The sequence below is a fragment of the Ornithodoros turicata genome, chromosome 9 (genome assembly GCF_037126465.1).
Source record: "Ornithodoros turicata isolate Travis chromosome 9, ASM3712646v1, whole genome shotgun sequence".
Lineage (NCBI taxonomy): Eukaryota > Metazoa > Arthropoda > Arachnida > Ixodida > Argasidae > Ornithodoros > Ornithodoros turicata.
Genome location: NC_088209.1, coordinates 39,378,199 through 39,396,733, shown reverse-complemented (window position 1 = coordinate 39,396,733; position 18,535 = coordinate 39,378,199). Strand labels below are relative to the sequence as shown.

Genomic DNA, 18,535 nt, shown 5'->3' with positions numbered 1-18,535 from the left:
GAAAGGTCGTTATACAAAATATCTGCGTTGTTTGGCGATGATACTCAGCCGAAGAATAAAACATTTTTTTGTCTGCTGTAACCGCGTCTTGTCTTTTGGTCCAATGTCTCACACTCCTGGACAGTACATTTATTCAGGGGATGAGAGAGGTGTTGAAAATACACGGTGAAAGGTTGGGAGAGCTTGGCATGCACACGGCACCCTAAAACAAGAACTGACCACTTGATTGTGTTGTCGCCGGAACTCTGGAAACTCCAGAACAGCGTCGACATTTCACTTTATTAGTAAACTTACAAAACTATGTACATTATGTAACAGGTGATCACACTGGCATATATAATTGGAAATTGCTAGCATATATTTCGTTGTGTTTTATGAGTTTCGTACAGAACAGATGGGCTGTTGTACCGTGGCTGGCTTTAAATTTGAAGCAGACCGAAACTTGCCACCGGAACTTGATTCCGCGTCCTTCAACGCCAGCCCGTCTTTGTTACACGTTTCTTATTTATATTTGTCATCCTTATACATCAGCTGCCGATCCCAAACCTATCTTTCTTTCTTTTTTTCGCGGTGGGAGGATGTCCTGCAAAGATTCCTGACGGAAGGGAAACTGTTTCCCCGGAAAGCTGCCATCGATATACTAGCACTCGCCCGCAATACGACAGACGAAGTGCGCTTAGATTTGCTAAAAGAAGGAAACAGCCTAATAACGTATTTGATTCCGTCGATAACAAGAAACATTATACTCTTGCGGCAGCTCTAACTATATGTCTCACAATGGGCAGTGGAGCAAACAAGGAATGTCCCATTCTCCGCACAACGGACGTCTACCACTCTTCACGGCATACTTCCCTGCGACGCACGGAAATTATACGGGCCCCCTGTCGTAGAGGGGCTGCGCTTTCTCGGAGGCCACCGCCTCACACCCTCACTGAACGCTGCTTCCAGGAACCGGGCTTCTATAAGCCATTCAGTAGAGCGTGGAGCCGGACATGCGCGAATTGTCCAGGTCTGAGCTGGCCCTGAAGCTGTGGCTCTTCTTCTGGTTCACCAGAACTGCCAGTAACACGATGATGACAATGGCTAGTGCCACGGCCACGGCTACCATGGACCAGGCGAGTGTTCGGTACATGGGTTCCACGTAACCCTGCGCTGCACTGATCGCAGGCGTCGGTGCGACAGCACCATTGATGGCGGGCGAGATTGAAGACCACATCTCTGCGGCTCGCAGGTGGTACTCGGGGCTCGGACGAAGGGAACGTCCGATGCGGTACGTAGACACGTTGGTGGGAGTTACTCGAGGCCACCGAGGGTACTCGAAGTTGGAGTAGTGAGGCGCTTCTCTGTAAGGGTGTAGGAGACTTGAGTTAGCCTTTTGTTTGTTTTGAAGTGCACAAGAGCAGAGTGGCAAGTGAGACGCTCACCCGTTCTTTGCAAAGTCTGTCCATAGGTTGACCATCCTGCTGCTGACCAGAGAGTCGAGGTTGGACAGAGGTCGCAGACCATCAGCTGTGACGTCGAACAGGTAGATGAGCTCGTCGCCATTGGACACGCCTGACAACAAATTTTCTCAGACTTTCTGACATTCCTAGCACATTGGATAGCGTACGGCGTACGTAAAAGACTTCGTAGCACTGAGCACCTTACCGAGGTCAAAAGGCTGCCGTTGGAAGCCTAACCTGGCGTCCAGGAGGCTGCTGTCGCCCCGGTACTCGAACACGTACATGTATGTCGGAGCCTCATAGCGGGAGTACCTCGAGAGAGAGGCCCAGTTGCCCGCAACGAACATGGCATCGGTTGACATCTACACAGGCGTAGACAGGAAAGTAGATAAGTGCTTCTTCCACAAACAGAAGGAAGGAGGGTATGACGTACGTTGATGAAAGCTCGGATGACAGCATTGGTGTCTAGTGGGTTTACAGCGCCGAAGTACTCGGCGTGAAGGAGGTCCAGGATGTCGGCCGGAGCGTCTTCATACCGGAGGGCACTGTTGAAGAACTGTGGCAGAAGGATGTTTCTTACGTACGAGGGATCTCGGCCGCTGCGTTCCCTCAAGTAAGCAGACAACACTGCACAAAGGCGTGAGAAGAACAGCGTCAATATAATTACTGCGCGTAGACAAAAGTGCGCCACTGAATCAGAAAACACGGAATCAGACAATGGTCAGGACATAGGGCTCTGCCTGGGGGGTACCTTTATGTGGTCAGGGTACTTTTATAGCTATCTGACGAGACGAGTTCCTACGCAAATCCTATTGAATGTTGTCCGATAACTTTTCGTGTGACCTCACCGGGATAGAAGAAGGCTGCCTCGTCCTTGTTGACTCCAGCTATAAGGGGCACCTTCTGAAAGTCGCCATTTTCCAAAATGTCTTTGGGGTGTCTTGGAAGGAAGGCCATTCCCTGATCGTCTACCACCGGAGCGGTACGCAGGGGAAAGTCACCGAGAACCTGCACGTGTACTCGGAATCAGCACATCTACAAATATGTCGTTCTACGTGACCTACTTTGCTCTCCTGTTGCATGCGAAGGAGTTCGCTGGCGGGCGTCCGCGACAGGCACTCCACGAGCGAACTTTCCTTGCACCCTGCCCCGGCAGCCACACGTCGTGAGTACTCACGGGGATTCGTCTCCAGGGCCCATTCGCTCAACGGTGACCCACTCTGAGCGATGGCACGGTCGAACAGACCTGCTCCAGAGAAGACGTGATAGGGGAGGAAATTCCTAAACGTTACATTGACCGACACACAAAAAGCTCTTGCTTGGAGAACGTCCTCATTTTTGCACCTGGGCCTCATTTTATCTAGGCAAACCATCATTTGACACTTAGGAAGGGAGTTGCCTCAGGACAGAAGCCGCCGATATTTCGAACAGAGACTGTTCTTCTTCTGGGCCAAGAAGAAGAACAGTCTCTGTTCGAAATATCGGCGGCTTCTGTCCTGAGGCAACTCCCTTCCTACATCTCTACCGGTTCGCAGGATTTCTATACCCAACTACATCATTTGACACTTGTTCATGAATGCTGAGCGTTCAACGGATGCCCGGAATTCTAAGTTGGGGCCCAGTGTGTCCAGCTTAAGACTAGATTTTAAGAAAAGTTGTTCTTGAGACCAGGCTATTTCAGCGAATTCTCGGCTCTATTTAAAATGGTTCATGGGCGTACCTTGGCTTAGGGGAGACAGGATGTGCAACCAGACGCTGACAGCTCCGGCGCCTTGGCCGAAGAGTGTCACCGAGTTCGGGTCTCCGCCAAAGTGGCCGATGTTGTCTTTGACCCAATTGAGGGCCAGGTTTTGGTCTAGCAGGCCCATGTTGCCAGGACAGGTGGCATCGCCGGTGCTCAGGAAACCTGTTGGTAACACACGATATAAGCTCTTTGATGCTCCTTGGAAAGTACTTCTGTACAGCCATGGCTATGCCGCAGGAACCATCTACTAAACAGAGGGAGCTCTCACCGAGTATCCCGAGTCTGTAGTTGAGTGTGACAACAACGACGTCCTTGTCGACCAGTTTATAAGGGCCGTACAGACTTCCAGTCCCGGACTCGAAGTTGCCGCCGTGCAGAAACACCATTACGGGGTAACTAGCCTTGTTCTGACCTGGCTGAATATGGATTACATGGATTAGATAACGACAAAAAGAAAAGAAGAAAAAAGAACGTCTTTATCGTTAGGCAACGTGTCTTACACGAATCCCTGGCGTATATACGTTGAGGAAGAGGCAGTCTTCGTTGCCGACGATGCGACCCCGGTAGTCGAACTGGGGACAGGGGGACCGGAAGCTCGACGCGTCCAGCACGGAGCTCCAACCAGGGTGGCTCACGGGGGGCTGAAAACACAAATTTCTTTATGCAGTCGATCATTCATAGCAGGGATTTCCCTGCACCCCCTTGTTCAATTTTTTGCAAGACCCCCCTGAAATTTCTGAGATTTCCCAGTACAGCACAGCTACCAGTGCACATAGCCACAAACGCATATACATATACCCTCCCCCTGTTCCTTGGAAGCTCGGTACCCCCCAGAAGTCGATTTCTGGGAACATTACTGATGCACAGTCTCGCCAGCATACAGGTGTCAGCTATCGCTGCTTGAGATACTCCTAAAAATATTGCACAGTATGCAGTACGGCAGCGTTTTAAAATTCAAAACCACAGAAGATAGAATAAAATTATCCATGCTTTCCGACACTATCTGTGCGACCAGATGAAGTCTTCAAGAGCCCGTTCCTTCAGCTAAGACTATACTGCTGATCAAAGGGAGATCGTGCGTTCGGCGTCGATTTCATAGGGAACCTTGCCCATATTAAACTGAAAGCGTCCGAGTAAAACCCAGGGAGCACAGCCCGTGCGGGAATCGAACTCGGAAAAGCACCTTGTCTGCGTAAGGGGAAGCTACCAGCAAAGGCTCGTTCCAGGGAATCTCAGAAGAACCAGCATCTATAACCATAACCAAGGAGCAACTTGTAAGCCATGAGATCTAATATCTTATTCCTTAGAGGATACTGTGAGGAAGAGAATGTATTTCCAACGTCCCTCAGCAGGACGCGTAGCCGCATCATTCCTGAAATTGTTGTCGTTTCCTTGCCATAGTCACAAGTGTCCATCCCAGTGCACGTGGAAAGCCGATGACTATTGATTTATGCATTATGAAAACGCGGAACGCAAATCTTTCAAGGTCCCCGCAGGAAGTGCCCATGCATCCTTGCAGCATTGGTCACGGCAAGAAGAGCACAAAAGGGCCTTTCTCAACTTCCTCCATGAAGCCTTTGTGGACGAACATCCGTTGCCACCATCCACTATATGGGATGCTTTCCGCTGTTCAAGGACTGCGTCGGGTTCACGCGATGCGCATGTTCGCGTTCGTTTTCTCTGTAATTCGTCTTTGGTGATCAGCGACGCGATTGATGCTTTCAGCAGCCACATGTCGCTCGCTCTTATCTATAGGGGTTCCGTCAGGTATATCATCAAGGGCGTCGCCAGGGGATCCCCCCGTTTTTTTATCTTTTTTTTTTTTTTTTGCCGTGGAAACGCCTCCAGGGGCCATTTTACCCATGTTTCAGTCTTACAACTCAGACTAACTGTAGGTGTCCTTAGGAAGAGAGTTGCCTCAGGATAGAAGCCGCTTCTGTCCTGAGGCAACTCTCTTCCTACATTCTACCGGTTCGCTGGATTTCTACCCATCTATGTAGGTGTCCTTAGTGTTTCTATGCTTATTTATACCTATTTGTACCGATGCCTATTTGATTTAATCTGTTGTGGGCTAGTATTACGACTAGGGAAACGACCTGAATCAGCTAAAGCACGCGAGACATTGTGAAGCGTTAGAGAGTGGCTGACAGGAGTCTTGGTCCATTTCGAGTCCTATATTTGAGAGTCCAGGACCATGCCATGCAGTGTACGATTTTGGACATAACACTGCACAAATGTATTGTAAAACGCGGAACATTCTTGTACCACAGTCTGTTCTGTTAGGTTCAAAGTGTGTATCACGCAGTTTGGTTGGGGAGTGGAGATACAAACCCCGTCCAGAAGCAGAGATGGTGCTGATGAAGCAAAGAAAGAAAACGCGTAAAATACAGTGATAAATGAAGTCCCTTTCGCGGTAGCTATACTTCGCATTATCCTTCGGTGACTCCGCAATGTGTGTCATGGAAAGGTTGCCTTTCTCGCGCATTTAGTGTCGTTTGGATGCTCTTTCAGGATAGGTGTATATGTTTGCACTGCGGGTGGGTTCTGTGGTATAACGGTTTCCTGTTACGCCCTTTCTTTGTGAGCGGCTAAACGCGTATGCTCCGTAAGCACATATATGGAGCGAAATGCAAACAAAAAAGTGTTCGCAGTGATTGAAACCTTGCAGTATGCTGAGTTCGAAAATAACTCTTTTGCGCACACGATGCAGTTTGTGTGTACGCAGTGCTTGCTCACAATGCAGCCACACCTTCACAACGCGATCGCGCTTGAATACCTTTCTATAAAAGGAAGGTTTCGTCTTATTGTGTCGTCCCACAAACTCGAGGAAATGTTACCTTGTCCTGTCATGCTTTAACGGTATTCTTATAGTTCACGTCATTTCGTAGTGGGTGGACAATTGAGGCTTCGGAGGTAATATCCGCGCGGGATATCCAGAGGAAGACTTCGCAGACCTTAGGGCCAGGAGCAGGCTTCTGCGCCGATGTGCAACTTTATTGGTCTAAACAGCAGATAAGAATTTCGAAGGCACAATATTATCCCATTAAAATATTACCGCGAAGAAAGATTGAAGACTTCCTGTTCTTTTTTACATGCGAAGAGCACGACGTTTTAACGGGTTGTGCATCCGGATGGCCCCGGATGCACATATAAGCTCATCCTTCGATTCGCAGGTCATGAGGTCATAGCGGATCATACATTCCTAATAGAAGGCTGGTTAACATGGGGCCCGGTGTTAGATGTCTTGACACAACTATAGGGTACTTCCCGGGGCATAATGGAAGTAATACGGACCCATGTGCAGATTTGGGAATGGAAATTTTGTTGCTGTCTGCCCATAGAGTGTCTAGAGCTTACCTTTGGTCTAGATACGCCAGCGCAATCGCGTATTTGTGGTTTACGGCGATGGTTCTCAACTTATGTTATGCCAGGGTACACTCGGTCAGCACGACTTCCAGGAACCTACTACCACACAATGATAAATGACGATGGCTGCTTTGTCTACTCTTTACAACAGGGACCTCAAACTCGAATCCAGTCGCGGGCCGCATTGTCTTCAGACCACATCTTGGAGGGCCACACAGGAAGGAAATGACGGTAATTCCTACAAAAAGCCCTAGTGTACTAACAAAAATGCCTTATAATGTAACATACAGTAAAAATATAACTCCTTGCTAATCCTCATTCAATTAAAGGTGTTGTACGTTGCTGTTAAAAATGTGAGAGAGAGAATCAGCTGGCGTTACTGACAATGGACGACTTTGAGTTTGCCGATTTATCTTCTCGGGTTTGCCCCTTTAGTTTTATTCCTACTTCTTCATTCTTATTTATTAATTTTTTTTTAGACGGTACCCCAACAACACGGAATATCCTCTGGATGTACGAATACTGTCCTAACGAATTCGTACGTCCGATGGATATTCTGAGGATGTCCATCAGACGTACGAATTCCTTGGGACATTATTCGTAGGTCCAGAGGATATTAGGTGTTGTTGGGTTAGCTTCCTTCTGTTCGGTGCTCAAGAGCTCTCGAGCCACAAGACAAAATACTTGTCGTCGTCGGCCTCACAGAGGTGGGCAACGTCACGACTAACGCCCCGGGGGAATGTGCGTTCTAGGCCGACTTCTAAGGGAACTGTGCAACCGCATGCGTCTGACTGCGTGTTAGGCAAACCCAGGAAAAACCCTGACAGCACAACCGGCACTGGGGTTCGAACCCGTGTACCTCCCAGTCTCGATGTGGCATGGCATGCACGCTAACCACTCAGCCACGTGAGCTGGTAAGTCATTGCGGGACATACGTGGCCCTATTTGGGACCTTCTGCTTTGTACAACGAGCGCCAGCCGCGGCGGTTCCGCGATCTCGATGCCAATCCGGATGCCAAAGATGAGAGGGCGGGCGCGGTGGGATACCAATGCTTAGGCCTATATGGGGTCTATAGAGCGAGCACTGGTACGCGCTAAAATTATACTTGCGAGACCCCGACAGTTTCGTCGAACCTGAGGACAAGGTTTGCCCCGACCTCTTGGGTTCCACACAGAATCCCGGTTGTGAGATCTCTGGTCTGTGGGCATCGATTGGTTGGCTGGAGGCGTTTCAGAGACGAGCGGTCTGCCTATGCCGATAGGGCGGCATGTTTATCATGGTAGTCGTCCGTCCAGGGCCGGCTTCATAGGAAGCAGGGCCGAGATGGAAAAAACGTCCGCTCGCTGATGGTCGCCAAGGTCGCGCTGAAGACAGCGAGGTGGTGGGTTCTAAAACCACGGGCTGTGCTGTCTGAGGTTTTAACTGGGTTTTCCGGCAGACTTTCCACACGAATGTCGTTACAGTTCCCCTAGAAGTCGACCCAGGATGTACACTAGCCCCTCCTGTTCTCGACTCCTTCCTACTGTCTTCTTCAGCGATTTATCCAGAGACCCCCTACACCCCCACCCCCCCAAAAAAAAATCTGCAGGAGACCCCCTAAAATTTTGCGAGATTACATACGCAATGTTTCGTCAAAAGCATGTAAAGACACCCCCTCGCGGAGCTCAACACCCCCCTCCCCACCCCCACCCCCCGCAAGGACGAAATTCTGGGTAAACCGCTGGTCCTCTCACCATTTGTCCACGTCTACACGCCACTTATAGCCGCAGCTGCTTCGCGGTGCTAGCACGGAATTTAAAAAAAAAAAGTGCCGGCCTTATAAGCAAATTCGAACGCAGCGAAGCGGAAGTGCTCCTATTACCGGCGGCAGTTTTGACACAGTGGATGTTTTTACGCGTGGGATTCGCTTGAGCGATTAAGCGTATATACACACTCAGTCGAAAGGGAAGAACACCATCCTTTCAAATGTACTGTAGCCACAATCAGCGTGTTGTATACTATATGGGGGATTTCTGCTGCAAGAGCGAGGCAGGAAAATGGCGGTAAGAGCACCACGTGGTAAGATTTTAAAAAGATAATATAGAAAGAAAAATGAGCTGCACCTTTGGGCATTCTGTCAAAGACGTTAAATGAGACAGCCTCGTATAGGGCTATCTTCTCAGCCTGATCTTCGTGTGCACGCACTGGTGGTTACACTACAGGAGGCTAACGAGCTAAACGATAGCCTACCAGAAATACGAAATGAAGCTAAGTAAGGCAGAACCGCCTCAAAACTAGTACTATGAAAGACTTAACTTAATAAGCAGTTTTAAATAGATAACCTTACTAGAAGAAACAACAACGGAAGAGCTATACACTCTAAAAAAAATGAGTAATTTTTTACACCTTCCTGGGAGTAAATGCATTGCCACAAAAAATATTCCCATTCGGGAGTAAATGAACGTCACTGGGTGGAGACTGTATTTCAAGCTATGCTATAAGAGTCCCAGGTATATAATTCGCGTGCATGCATGGAAATACCAGGGTGGAAATACTTTGAATGATACAGTCAACCGTGATAAATCGAATGATCTAAAATCTTGCGGCATATATATGGCACAAGTTGCGAAGAAGGAGGCGCTAACTGTGTCTTACTCTGTGTGGGTGAAAAATTGCCAAGTTGACCGAGTTGTACACCAGTATGCCATCAAATTGACCAAGAGCACATATTTACGTAGACTATTGCATTCAAAAGACAATTTGCGACGTTCAGTGACAATTTGCAGTCCTGGCGAGTAAATCTCGGGATCGAGGGACTAAAATGTGAAGTAAATACAATCTAGGGGACTAGAAGTTGCAATTACTCCCCATTTTACTCCTTTCTTTTTTTCTTGGGGTGTATAGAACGTAGAAGAACAGAACAGAAGAACGTAGAAGAGTGCTACCAAAATAAACTACCAAAAGAGAACCGCTGGAGCAGAGCTACCATATAAAACCACTCATGAATGACTTACCACGTGTTCGCTAACAAGCCTATCCCCAACAACAAGCAACACTGAATAGGCTACCCTCTGGATGTACGAATCATGTCCTAACGAATTCGTACGTCCCACGGATATCTGAATGATATCTATCGGACGTACGAATCCGTTAGGACGTTATTCGTACATCCAGAGGATATCGGGTTTTGTGGGGGGGTTACTAGTACTAGTCATGCTCAATTCTTATACATTATGGTGTTTCCTCGCGGCACACACCGACTAGCGCTTCCTGGTACTTTGCAAGGAACCCGAAGTCTGCCTAAAAATGACCGCATTAGGTCGAGGTTTTCGTTGGGCACTGCAAAGAGCGGCGACCACTTTGCCATTCCTGTGGTAACTGTACAAATAACGTCCGTATAGTAAGACCTAAATGTGCTGATGAAATTCCCCCTGTAACTGTTCAAGTTTCGTGAAGAGTGCACAGCTTTGATTCTCAGAAAAAATAAATAAAGACAGAAGAAAGAAAATGGAATTTATGATTGTTTTTTTTTTTCTTGCTTCATTATGACCGTTAATAACAATATTGCTTTATGGGAGTAATGATTTGTATGTGTGTGTCTTTTCTGATCAACATCTAGTTCGAGCGAATGTTAGAGACGCTTGCACTTTATCAGACACGCGGGAAAAGCAGGTATGTCACAAGCAGGTACGAGCGAACAATTGGATGCGATAAATTTACATTGGCAGTACAACTGATTATTTGATGCTGCACCTGCACGTACAGTCACTGCTGCGATAACGAAGCTGTTCGAATATAGCTTCGTTACACATTGGCGTCTCTCTTTCATTTCTCTTTCTTTTTCTTCTTTTTAGAGTAGTAATTGCCTGGCGACATACTTAGGCTACATGGAGATGTTAGCTCCGAAGCCGTCAGAACTAGCTACTCCAGCGGATTTGTAGCCGTGGAAAATATGCATAAAAAAAAGAGCATGATCGAGCAGCAAACCTCATGGCAGCGTGGATATACAAAATCAAAATTAAAGACAAATAAACGGTGAGGTCAAAGCCGAAAAATAGAAAACAGACATGGAACTAACAATTTGAAATTTTTGCCGGGCCAAGTTATAATATTTGGCGACTTTATGTGTATATAGGCAATGTAACGAGAGAGCAATCATGAACCTCTCTACTCGTCTAGAAAGACATAAAAAAGAAAAAAAAAATCTCAACCCCTACACTCTTAAAAATGAACTTCACCGCATAGCACGCTCCTAGCCAACCATAATCTCAAATGATATCGTTATCTGCCCTGATTCGTTGAAAACGGGAGGCGTACGCCTTTTTTGTGACAATTATGAACAGCATAAGTGTCACAAAAAAGGCGTACGCCTCCCGTTTTCAACAAATCAGGGCAGATAACGATATCATTCCAAATGATGGTTGGCTAGGAGCGTGCTATGAGGTGAAGTTCATTTTTAAGAGTGTAGTCACGGTGAAAGGAAGCCCACGGACAAGCAGACGGAAGTGAAACCATACCTTAAACCTGAGAGGCCCAACAGGTGGCGCCGCGTACGGAATCCCCAAGAAGGCGACCAATCCTTTTCCCGCCGTCGTCGCCATCAGTTTTCCCCGAACCGTCCCTTGAGGAACCGTCAGCTGACTCAATCGCTGGGGCACGAATCCCTGAGACTGAAAATTGGGCTGGGACTGATAATTGGGCTGCAGGGCCGCAGCCGCCTGATTGAGCAGCTGCTGGGGGATCTTGAAAGATCCCAAATTGTCCGGACGGGGCACTCCGCCGGGTCCCGGGAACCGGGTCCGTTGGCCCCCGCCCGTGTCCCAGAGGAGCCATAGAAGGAACGGCAGCAACATATCGGCGGACCCCTATACTGTGATGCCAACTTCCGTGTCACTTGCAATGCATGCAGGGCCGGATGGAACCCGGGATGTACACGCTCAAAGGGGGCCGGCGGTCACGTGGTGCATGTCACGTGAGCCGGAATAGGAGAGCGGGACTCCACCCTGTTTACGTGGCTCTATACCTGGGCTTTTTTCATGTAGCGCGTTACAAGGTCAGTGAAACGCGTCAAACACACAGAGACCGTAGCTCCACGATGTCCTTTCACACACATACCGCGAAGAAGTAACAAGAAAAAGGTGTGAGACCGTATACTTGGAATGTGTTGCAAACTCTGTGTGCATAGTTGGAGAGAAAGGGTTGTGTGTAACGAGAAAAAGTTTGTTTATTTTTCTTTTTTTTTTTCTCTCTTTTCTGCTTTACTGGTGTTGACAAAGTCACTTGAAGACGTGTGGGCGTCTTCCCCGTGTTGGAAAGGACGGACGCTGAGATCCTGCGTAAATTTTGGCTCGGCAGATATGGGCCGCGAGGTACTTTGGACGTTGAATTGAAATTGAATTGAATCGAATTCATTCGTGCATGTACCTGCGGCATCTTCTATAACCAGCACGATGCTGTTGAACTCGTAAAACGTACTTCGTGCTCAGTTTCAACAAACCGTCTGTGTGAATTTACGGGATCGGACGTCGTAGCGCCGCAATTTTCACTCCTTTCCAGCCAGACTATCATTAGATAAAATTACCAATCATATACGCGGTCAATTAATTATTTAATTTTATTTAGTAACTTTAGTCACGCTTATTATTAACCTGAGCGAATTTGCTGACAATGTTCTGACTTGATCCTTCGAACGGTTTGTACTTACGTAGACAGCTGCAACGGCTATCGTATTGTCACAGTGTACAGAAGCACAGTCTACAGAATTTTTTAACAAAGCGTTTTCATCAATGACGCAGATCTGGTATGTATGTATGGTTTATTTAAAGCCTTATTTATAGGCGAATGGGTCTTCCAGACAAGGTCACGCGAGGGACCTGTTTGCCGACTGCGCAACACCAGTCGAAAGTAAACCTCTTCTTGAAAGCTCATCAATTCGGACTCGACCATTGTTTTTTTGAAGCTCGGCCTTGGAGGCAGCTTCCCAAGATGGTCCTCGATCCGATATACACTACACAATGAAGCTATAGTCGGGAGACATGGGGATTTACCGTCATTTCGTAATTTCACGATTGTCACCGCACGATTAGTATTCTAGAAATGGGGACAATGGAAATGGCACAGGGTTAATAAGTCGCCGTGACTGCCGTTAGGGGTCACATTCCAGCAAAAAAAAAAAAAGAAAAAAAAACATTTCAAAACGAATATTTTTCACCTGGATTTAATCTTGGTTCCAGCTCGGTTCACGCCCGGTGCTTTCTCACTTCAAATACGCAAGAAAGAGTGCGAAAATATTGAAGCAGGCATCACACATGTGCACGTGATATGTTAGCAGTATACATAAGTCCTATGTACATCGCTGAAACGCATAAAAGTGAACTCATGCGGAAAAGGCACGAGCAGGTTTCATTTTACCCGTACTGCAGGCTAAAAGTACTATTTTTTACTTTAATATGATATTACTTACTTACTTTAATATACCCCGATATATTACTAAGGCCCAAAAATGTCGATACGTTCACTGCTGCCCCCAAGTAAGTAACTTGTTATATGAGACGATTGTTATATGATGTGTAAATCTACTCCGCATTTATTAATTAATAAGACGTTGTACTACCTTCATCTCACTATTAGCTGTGTTGTACTTAATGTTTGTTTGATGCTAATGTGTTACTTACCCGTATTGACCATGCATTGTGTATGGTGTATTTGCTCGTACCCCTTACCCCATAACGGTCCCCTTAGGGACCAACAGTATGTCGAAATAAACAACAACAACAAAAGTAAATATCAGTCGTACACGTACGAACATCACGATTCGATCCGGAGACTGAAAGAGAGAGAGCTAGAGTTCTGGTCCTTACTACCCGAACATGTGCAAGGCATTCAACCTGAAGAAGTCAGACCCTCCATGTAATAACACATAATACGTAATACAGTGATCCCTCGTTATTATGACCATTGTCGTTCCCGAAAATTTTGGTCATAATGCGGAATTGTCATATTAACAAGGGGGGGGGGATTTGCAGACGTTTCACTGCATTGTTCCCCAGGAGTATGATCGTAAAGCGCGTATGTCAGATTACCGGAGGTCATATTAACGAGGGTTCACTGTACATTATGATACATAATTGAATGTAGTACACGTAACGTGGCTCCACATTACACATTACACTTCAATTGCCGCATTGTAGAACAGCGAATAATTTCGACCACCTTGGGTCCTTTTGACGTGCGCCGGAAATCTCCGACAATGGGTGCTGCAAGCAATGTTTATCTCGCCCACATTGTTACCGTCCTGGAACCCGTTTTCTTGAGCTCAGCGAGCCAGCACGCTATATACCGGCTGAACTACCGATACTTCGTGGGAAAGTGGAAAATCCAATGGTAAAAGTAACTGGAAGGAGAAGATTTGGATCGGGGGCTTCGATATATCGAACAGGAGAACAGTCTCTGGTTCGATATAACAGCGACTTGCGATCTCCGGCTTCTCGCCGCCATCTGCTCAGGCTTTATTAATATACGTTTACCCTTATTCTTCTAGTATATATCCTACGCTACATAATGAGTATATTTATTATGGATATTTGAGTGGTCCTCCTGCGTAATTTATTAATTGGTTAACGAACTTCAGTAGAAGAATAACACTGAAAGTTCGTAAACGGCGTGTAAGAATTTTGTACACTTTTTTCCTTTTTCTTTTCTATTGCTATTGTGCGCATTTACAATTGGAAGACGCGCCCTAAACGGTGCGGACTCCCCTTTCTCTTATGTTAGCGTGCGCGAAAAAAATTAAAACAAAAGAAAAAGCTGGTCACGTGACTTCGACGTACGTGACTGCACGCTTCCATTCCTTGTTTACCGCCGGTGGGCGTCTCTTCTTCGATATACGAGCGGCATTCTTTCATGTCCCCCTTTTTGAGTTTTCTCTTCTCCGACATTTTTTATTTTTTATTATTATTATTTTTTTTGCGAATGTCATCTCGTATATATGTTTTGATTGCTATAGGTCAAAGTCGGCTAATCAACATAATAAGAAAATTTAGAATCGTACGCACTGTTCTGTTTGGTCACGTACGAGCTTAAAAGACCTTCGTCTTAAGCCTTTAAAGCTTAGAATAAAGAATAATGGAAAAACCACTCAGACGGGAGAAACCATAAAGCCACGCCCTCAGGCGTCATGCAAGCGAACGAGAGTTAGGGGCTCTTCGAAGAAAAATTGATGTCTCTCTGTTTGACTCACGAGAAGCGTGAGGAACAACGTACAATAATGTTTATTTGTGTCAGAAGACGTACATTCTCCTGTAGTCAAAGTGAACTTCTTTGAGGGAGAAACAGAGGTGGGCACTCGGAGCGGAGGAGCCGCAACGGACGCCGAAATCCTCCAGCAGCGTCCACGATTGGTCCTGAACCACGGGAACCACGAGCTGTACTCCTTTGCTCCTGAAACGGAGAGAGATTTGAACCGCAGCCTCAGTTGGCAACCCTGTGTCGTTTCCATGAACGTTGTTACACCACGGGTCCATCCCCTCTTCTTTGTTCTTTCCACCAACTTATTAAAACACTACTGGAAATAGGAAATACAGTGAACCCTCGTTAATATGACCCCCGATAATCTGACATACGCACTTTACGACCATACTCCTGGGGAACAATTTAGTGAAACCTCTGCAAACATCCCCCGTTAATATGACAATTCCGCATTATGACCAAAAATTTCGGGAACGACCATGGTCATAATAACGAGGGTTCACTGTAGTGGGCTAACAACGTCTACAAACACAAAAGAAAAGAAAGTACAGTGAACCCTCGTTATTATCACCATGGTCGTTCCCGAAATTTTTGGTCATAATGCGGAATTGTCATATTAACGGGGGATATTTGCAGAGGTTTCACTAAATTGTTCCCCAGGAGTATGGTCGTAAAGTGCGTATGTCAGATTATCGGGGGTCATATTAACGAGGGTTCACTGTAGTTGTAGATGATGATGATGTTTGTATCTGTCCCTTCTATGTTGTTCCAGCCTCAGAATATCAGTTTCTCTCTTGTAGTTGTAGATGCCGCAAGGCTATGGCACAAATAAGAGTGACTTCGGATGTTCAAATATTATGTAGGGTATTTTTAGGACAATACACCAGGTCGTTCCAACCGCGTGGGTCAAGTACTTCGACCCCTGCTTATTGTTAGTAACAATCTCGACAAAGACCCTAACCTACCTCTCCTACCAACAATGACTTGCAATATAAAAGGTAAATGCAGCTAAGAAGTACGGCGTTCTCCGCGTATAAGGACAGTCGCTTACTTTGCCAACGGGTATTCCATGACGAGGTACTGGATAAGAATCTTGGCGACGTGCACGTTCTCGGCGTACACGTGCCGCAGCACAGCAGACGCGCCCTTTAGTTCTTCCTGGATGACCCCGAAGCCGCACACGACACCCGTCTGCTTCCGGACAGCCACTTTGACGAGGCTCGTTTCTTCTTCCAGGGTGAGCTGGACGAACCGTGGCCGAAGGATGCGCATCACGTCCCTGTCGTATCGGATGATGTCGTCCAAGACGTCCTTGTCGTAGTCCCTCACGAACATCACCGAAGGCACGTCGGGTCGACCAATGTCTAGCACTCCACCCACCTGGTGCAGGGCAAACCGAGACACGAACGGCATGGCAGACCGGAACAGGTACAGCTCCTGCATTGAATGGCTGATGCCGGAGCAAGGAACGTTATTTCGGAGTTCTTTGCTGGGGAACTCAAAACATATCTTCTGCGATTAGCCGAGGCCTACTAAAGCACGTGACCGAATGTATAAGGACGACAGTGCACCAGGCACCAATGTTCACTTCCTGGAAACACGAAGCGGGCGTCGTGTCGTTACATGCAGCGCTACCTAACATAAACATGTTGTACCAAAGCTCCAGACAGAGTACCGTACGACATCTAAAACACTGACAACTCTGTATGTACCGACAAGCTACTTGATGTCTTACAAGGTACTGGCATCTTCAGGACACTTTTTGCTATAAACTGTCATCCCGTCTGTTTCCCGTCTGTTGTCAGCAGCGATTCTGACAAACACTAAATACTTGAACACTTGTGCTCAGTTGCACTGTTACTTGCACCTGTTGTATACGTTGGCCATTGCCATGTAGGCGTTTCTGTTTCCGACGTAGGCCATGGCAGCTCTTGACAACTCATGAACCATAGCGTGCTGACGAAACTCCGGTCGCACGTGGACGCAGCTCAGCTGAACGAGGTTGGCGGCCATCACGGTGCAGGCGCAGGTCGCGTAAACTTCACCTACACGGAAATCACGGCCCCTTCTTGAAATATCCACACATTCGCTGAAGACTATTCTCGCGTGAACCCCAAAGAATGATGAAGAAGGAAGTCACTGAAAAGGTTAGCCAGCTGTAGGACTCGAACCCACACCTTCTGACTGGCTGGCTAACCTTTTCAATGACTTCCTTCTTCGTCGTTAATTTCTTAGGCACTTGAGGCTTTATATGTACTTGTCCTTTCTGTGGGTTCCAACCATCAGTTGCCATCATGTTCAACCCCAAAGAAGCCTCAAATTGTCCCGGGCCATACCAATCTGTTCCCATATGGACAGTGTTAACCTTTTGGAACAATCTCAACGTATTATGGAACAACGGCAGCTTTCCTTCTTCCAGACCAGAGTCAGTTCCCTGCCTGTTCTGGTCTGCCAACTGGACACGTCGTTTAGTCATAGTCTCTTTCGGCATTTTGCTTGCGTCAGGAGTACAACCGTACCGTGTACCTACCATCTCCGCGAGAGAAGGAATATGTCGCGCAACGTTGAAGTTGCCATACTCACGATGGCATTGGAGTAAGCACCTCGGTCGTTGACCACAGCCAGAAAGCCCTTGTTGTCAAGAATCCAGAGGGTCTCCAAGGCGTGCGATCCCGTCACGTAATTAGAGGTGGCTTTGTGAAGCTCTGCGGCCAATGCAAGTTCTTCCCACTGCAGGGCTCTGATGACGTACGGCCTCGCAGGCACCGGGGGACGGTCCCAGAATACACTACCAGCCATAGAGACTCTGAAAATGCATAGCATTACAGCATTACTGCGGCCAAAACACCGTTGTCTTCTTCGTTTCGCACAGGGTTTCCTATCAGTCTGATCGATCCCCAAACTAAAGTGATGTTTTATTTATCGAAATTGTATTTTATCCGCTACTCAGCTGTAAAAAATTGATTCGAAGCAACAAAACATTATCGAAAATTTTGGACGCTAAAGAATTGACTGTCTGAAGTGAATTGCATGTCTCTCGACATTCGAAAAAATATTTAGTTATTTCTGTTCGAGGCACAATACGGGATTGTAGGACACAATGGCAGAATGCAAGCAAGCTGGTATAATCCAGAAGAAGGCAACATTTCCCTGAGTCTGGGGATTACGAGGGAACAAGTGAATATTGGTGTGACTTTCACGGTCCATTGCGTGCCTGTCGGTCGTAGGCTGACGGTGCGAGGCGACAAGTATTGAAAGAATGGCATTTGATGCCGCCGGACTGCAGAGAGAATGGTGGAGTGAAGAGAGAGAAAGGGAGAAGGGAGCACACTTTTCTTTCGTTCGTCTTTTATTACTCATTTTCTCATTTTCTATTTCGTATTATTTCCTATGGACGTGTCCCGCCACCTCGTGTAGAAATCGCGAACAATGTGAGAGTGCGTCCCCGATGTTCCCCGTGCACGTCCCGGTGTTTCCGACGTCCTCCATTGTTACATGGCATGTACGGCATCTCGTACGGGATTCAGGCGGTTGGCAATTGGCATCAAATTTATCAGTTTGCTTTCTCTTACGAAAGCAGCCTAGTCGTATCCAGTGAAGGACATCACCTCCAACAATATGCTGCATTACAAAAATAACATGTATAAGGGGAAGAAAAAAAGAAAAAAACAGCACTATGTGTTGACGCGCAAATCGCAAGAGTTCCATTGCTTCCCGCCCCACATAATCGCTTTCTTTTTTCTGTTTTTGCTTTGA

General features: G+C 46.9%; 2 protein-coding genes across 2 annotated transcripts; both read right to left on the bottom strand.

The window, feature by feature from the left end:
* Positions 1-222: 222 nt before the first annotated feature.
* Positions 223-11,467, bottom strand: LOC135368890 (cocaine esterase-like). The gene is made up of 10 exons (XM_064602438.1): positions 11,050-11,467; positions 3,687-3,827; positions 3,455-3,602; positions 3,163-3,348; positions 2,507-2,688; positions 2,291-2,450; positions 1,876-2,069; positions 1,648-1,804; positions 1,425-1,554; positions 223-1,343 (listed from the first exon to the last, which is right to left on the bottom strand). Exons 1-10 carry the CDS (start codon positions 11,383-11,385, stop codon positions 971-973), a joined length of 2,007 nt encoding a protein of 668 aa, XP_064458508.1. The 5' UTR covers positions 11,386-11,467; the 3' UTR covers positions 223-970.
* Positions 11,468-15,801: 4,334 nt separating this feature from the next.
* LOC135367968 (uncharacterized) lies at positions 15,802-17,888 on the bottom strand. The gene is made up of 3 exons (XM_064601058.1): positions 17,363-17,888; positions 16,647-16,824; positions 15,802-16,229 (listed from the first exon to the last, which is right to left on the bottom strand). The coding sequence occupies exons 2-3, from the start codon at positions 16,790-16,792 to the stop codon at positions 15,827-15,829; spliced, it is 549 nt and encodes a 182-aa protein (XP_064457128.1). The 5' UTR covers positions 16,793-16,824; positions 17,363-17,888; the 3' UTR covers positions 15,802-15,826.
* Between the last annotated feature and the right edge of the window lie 647 nt (positions 17,889-18,535).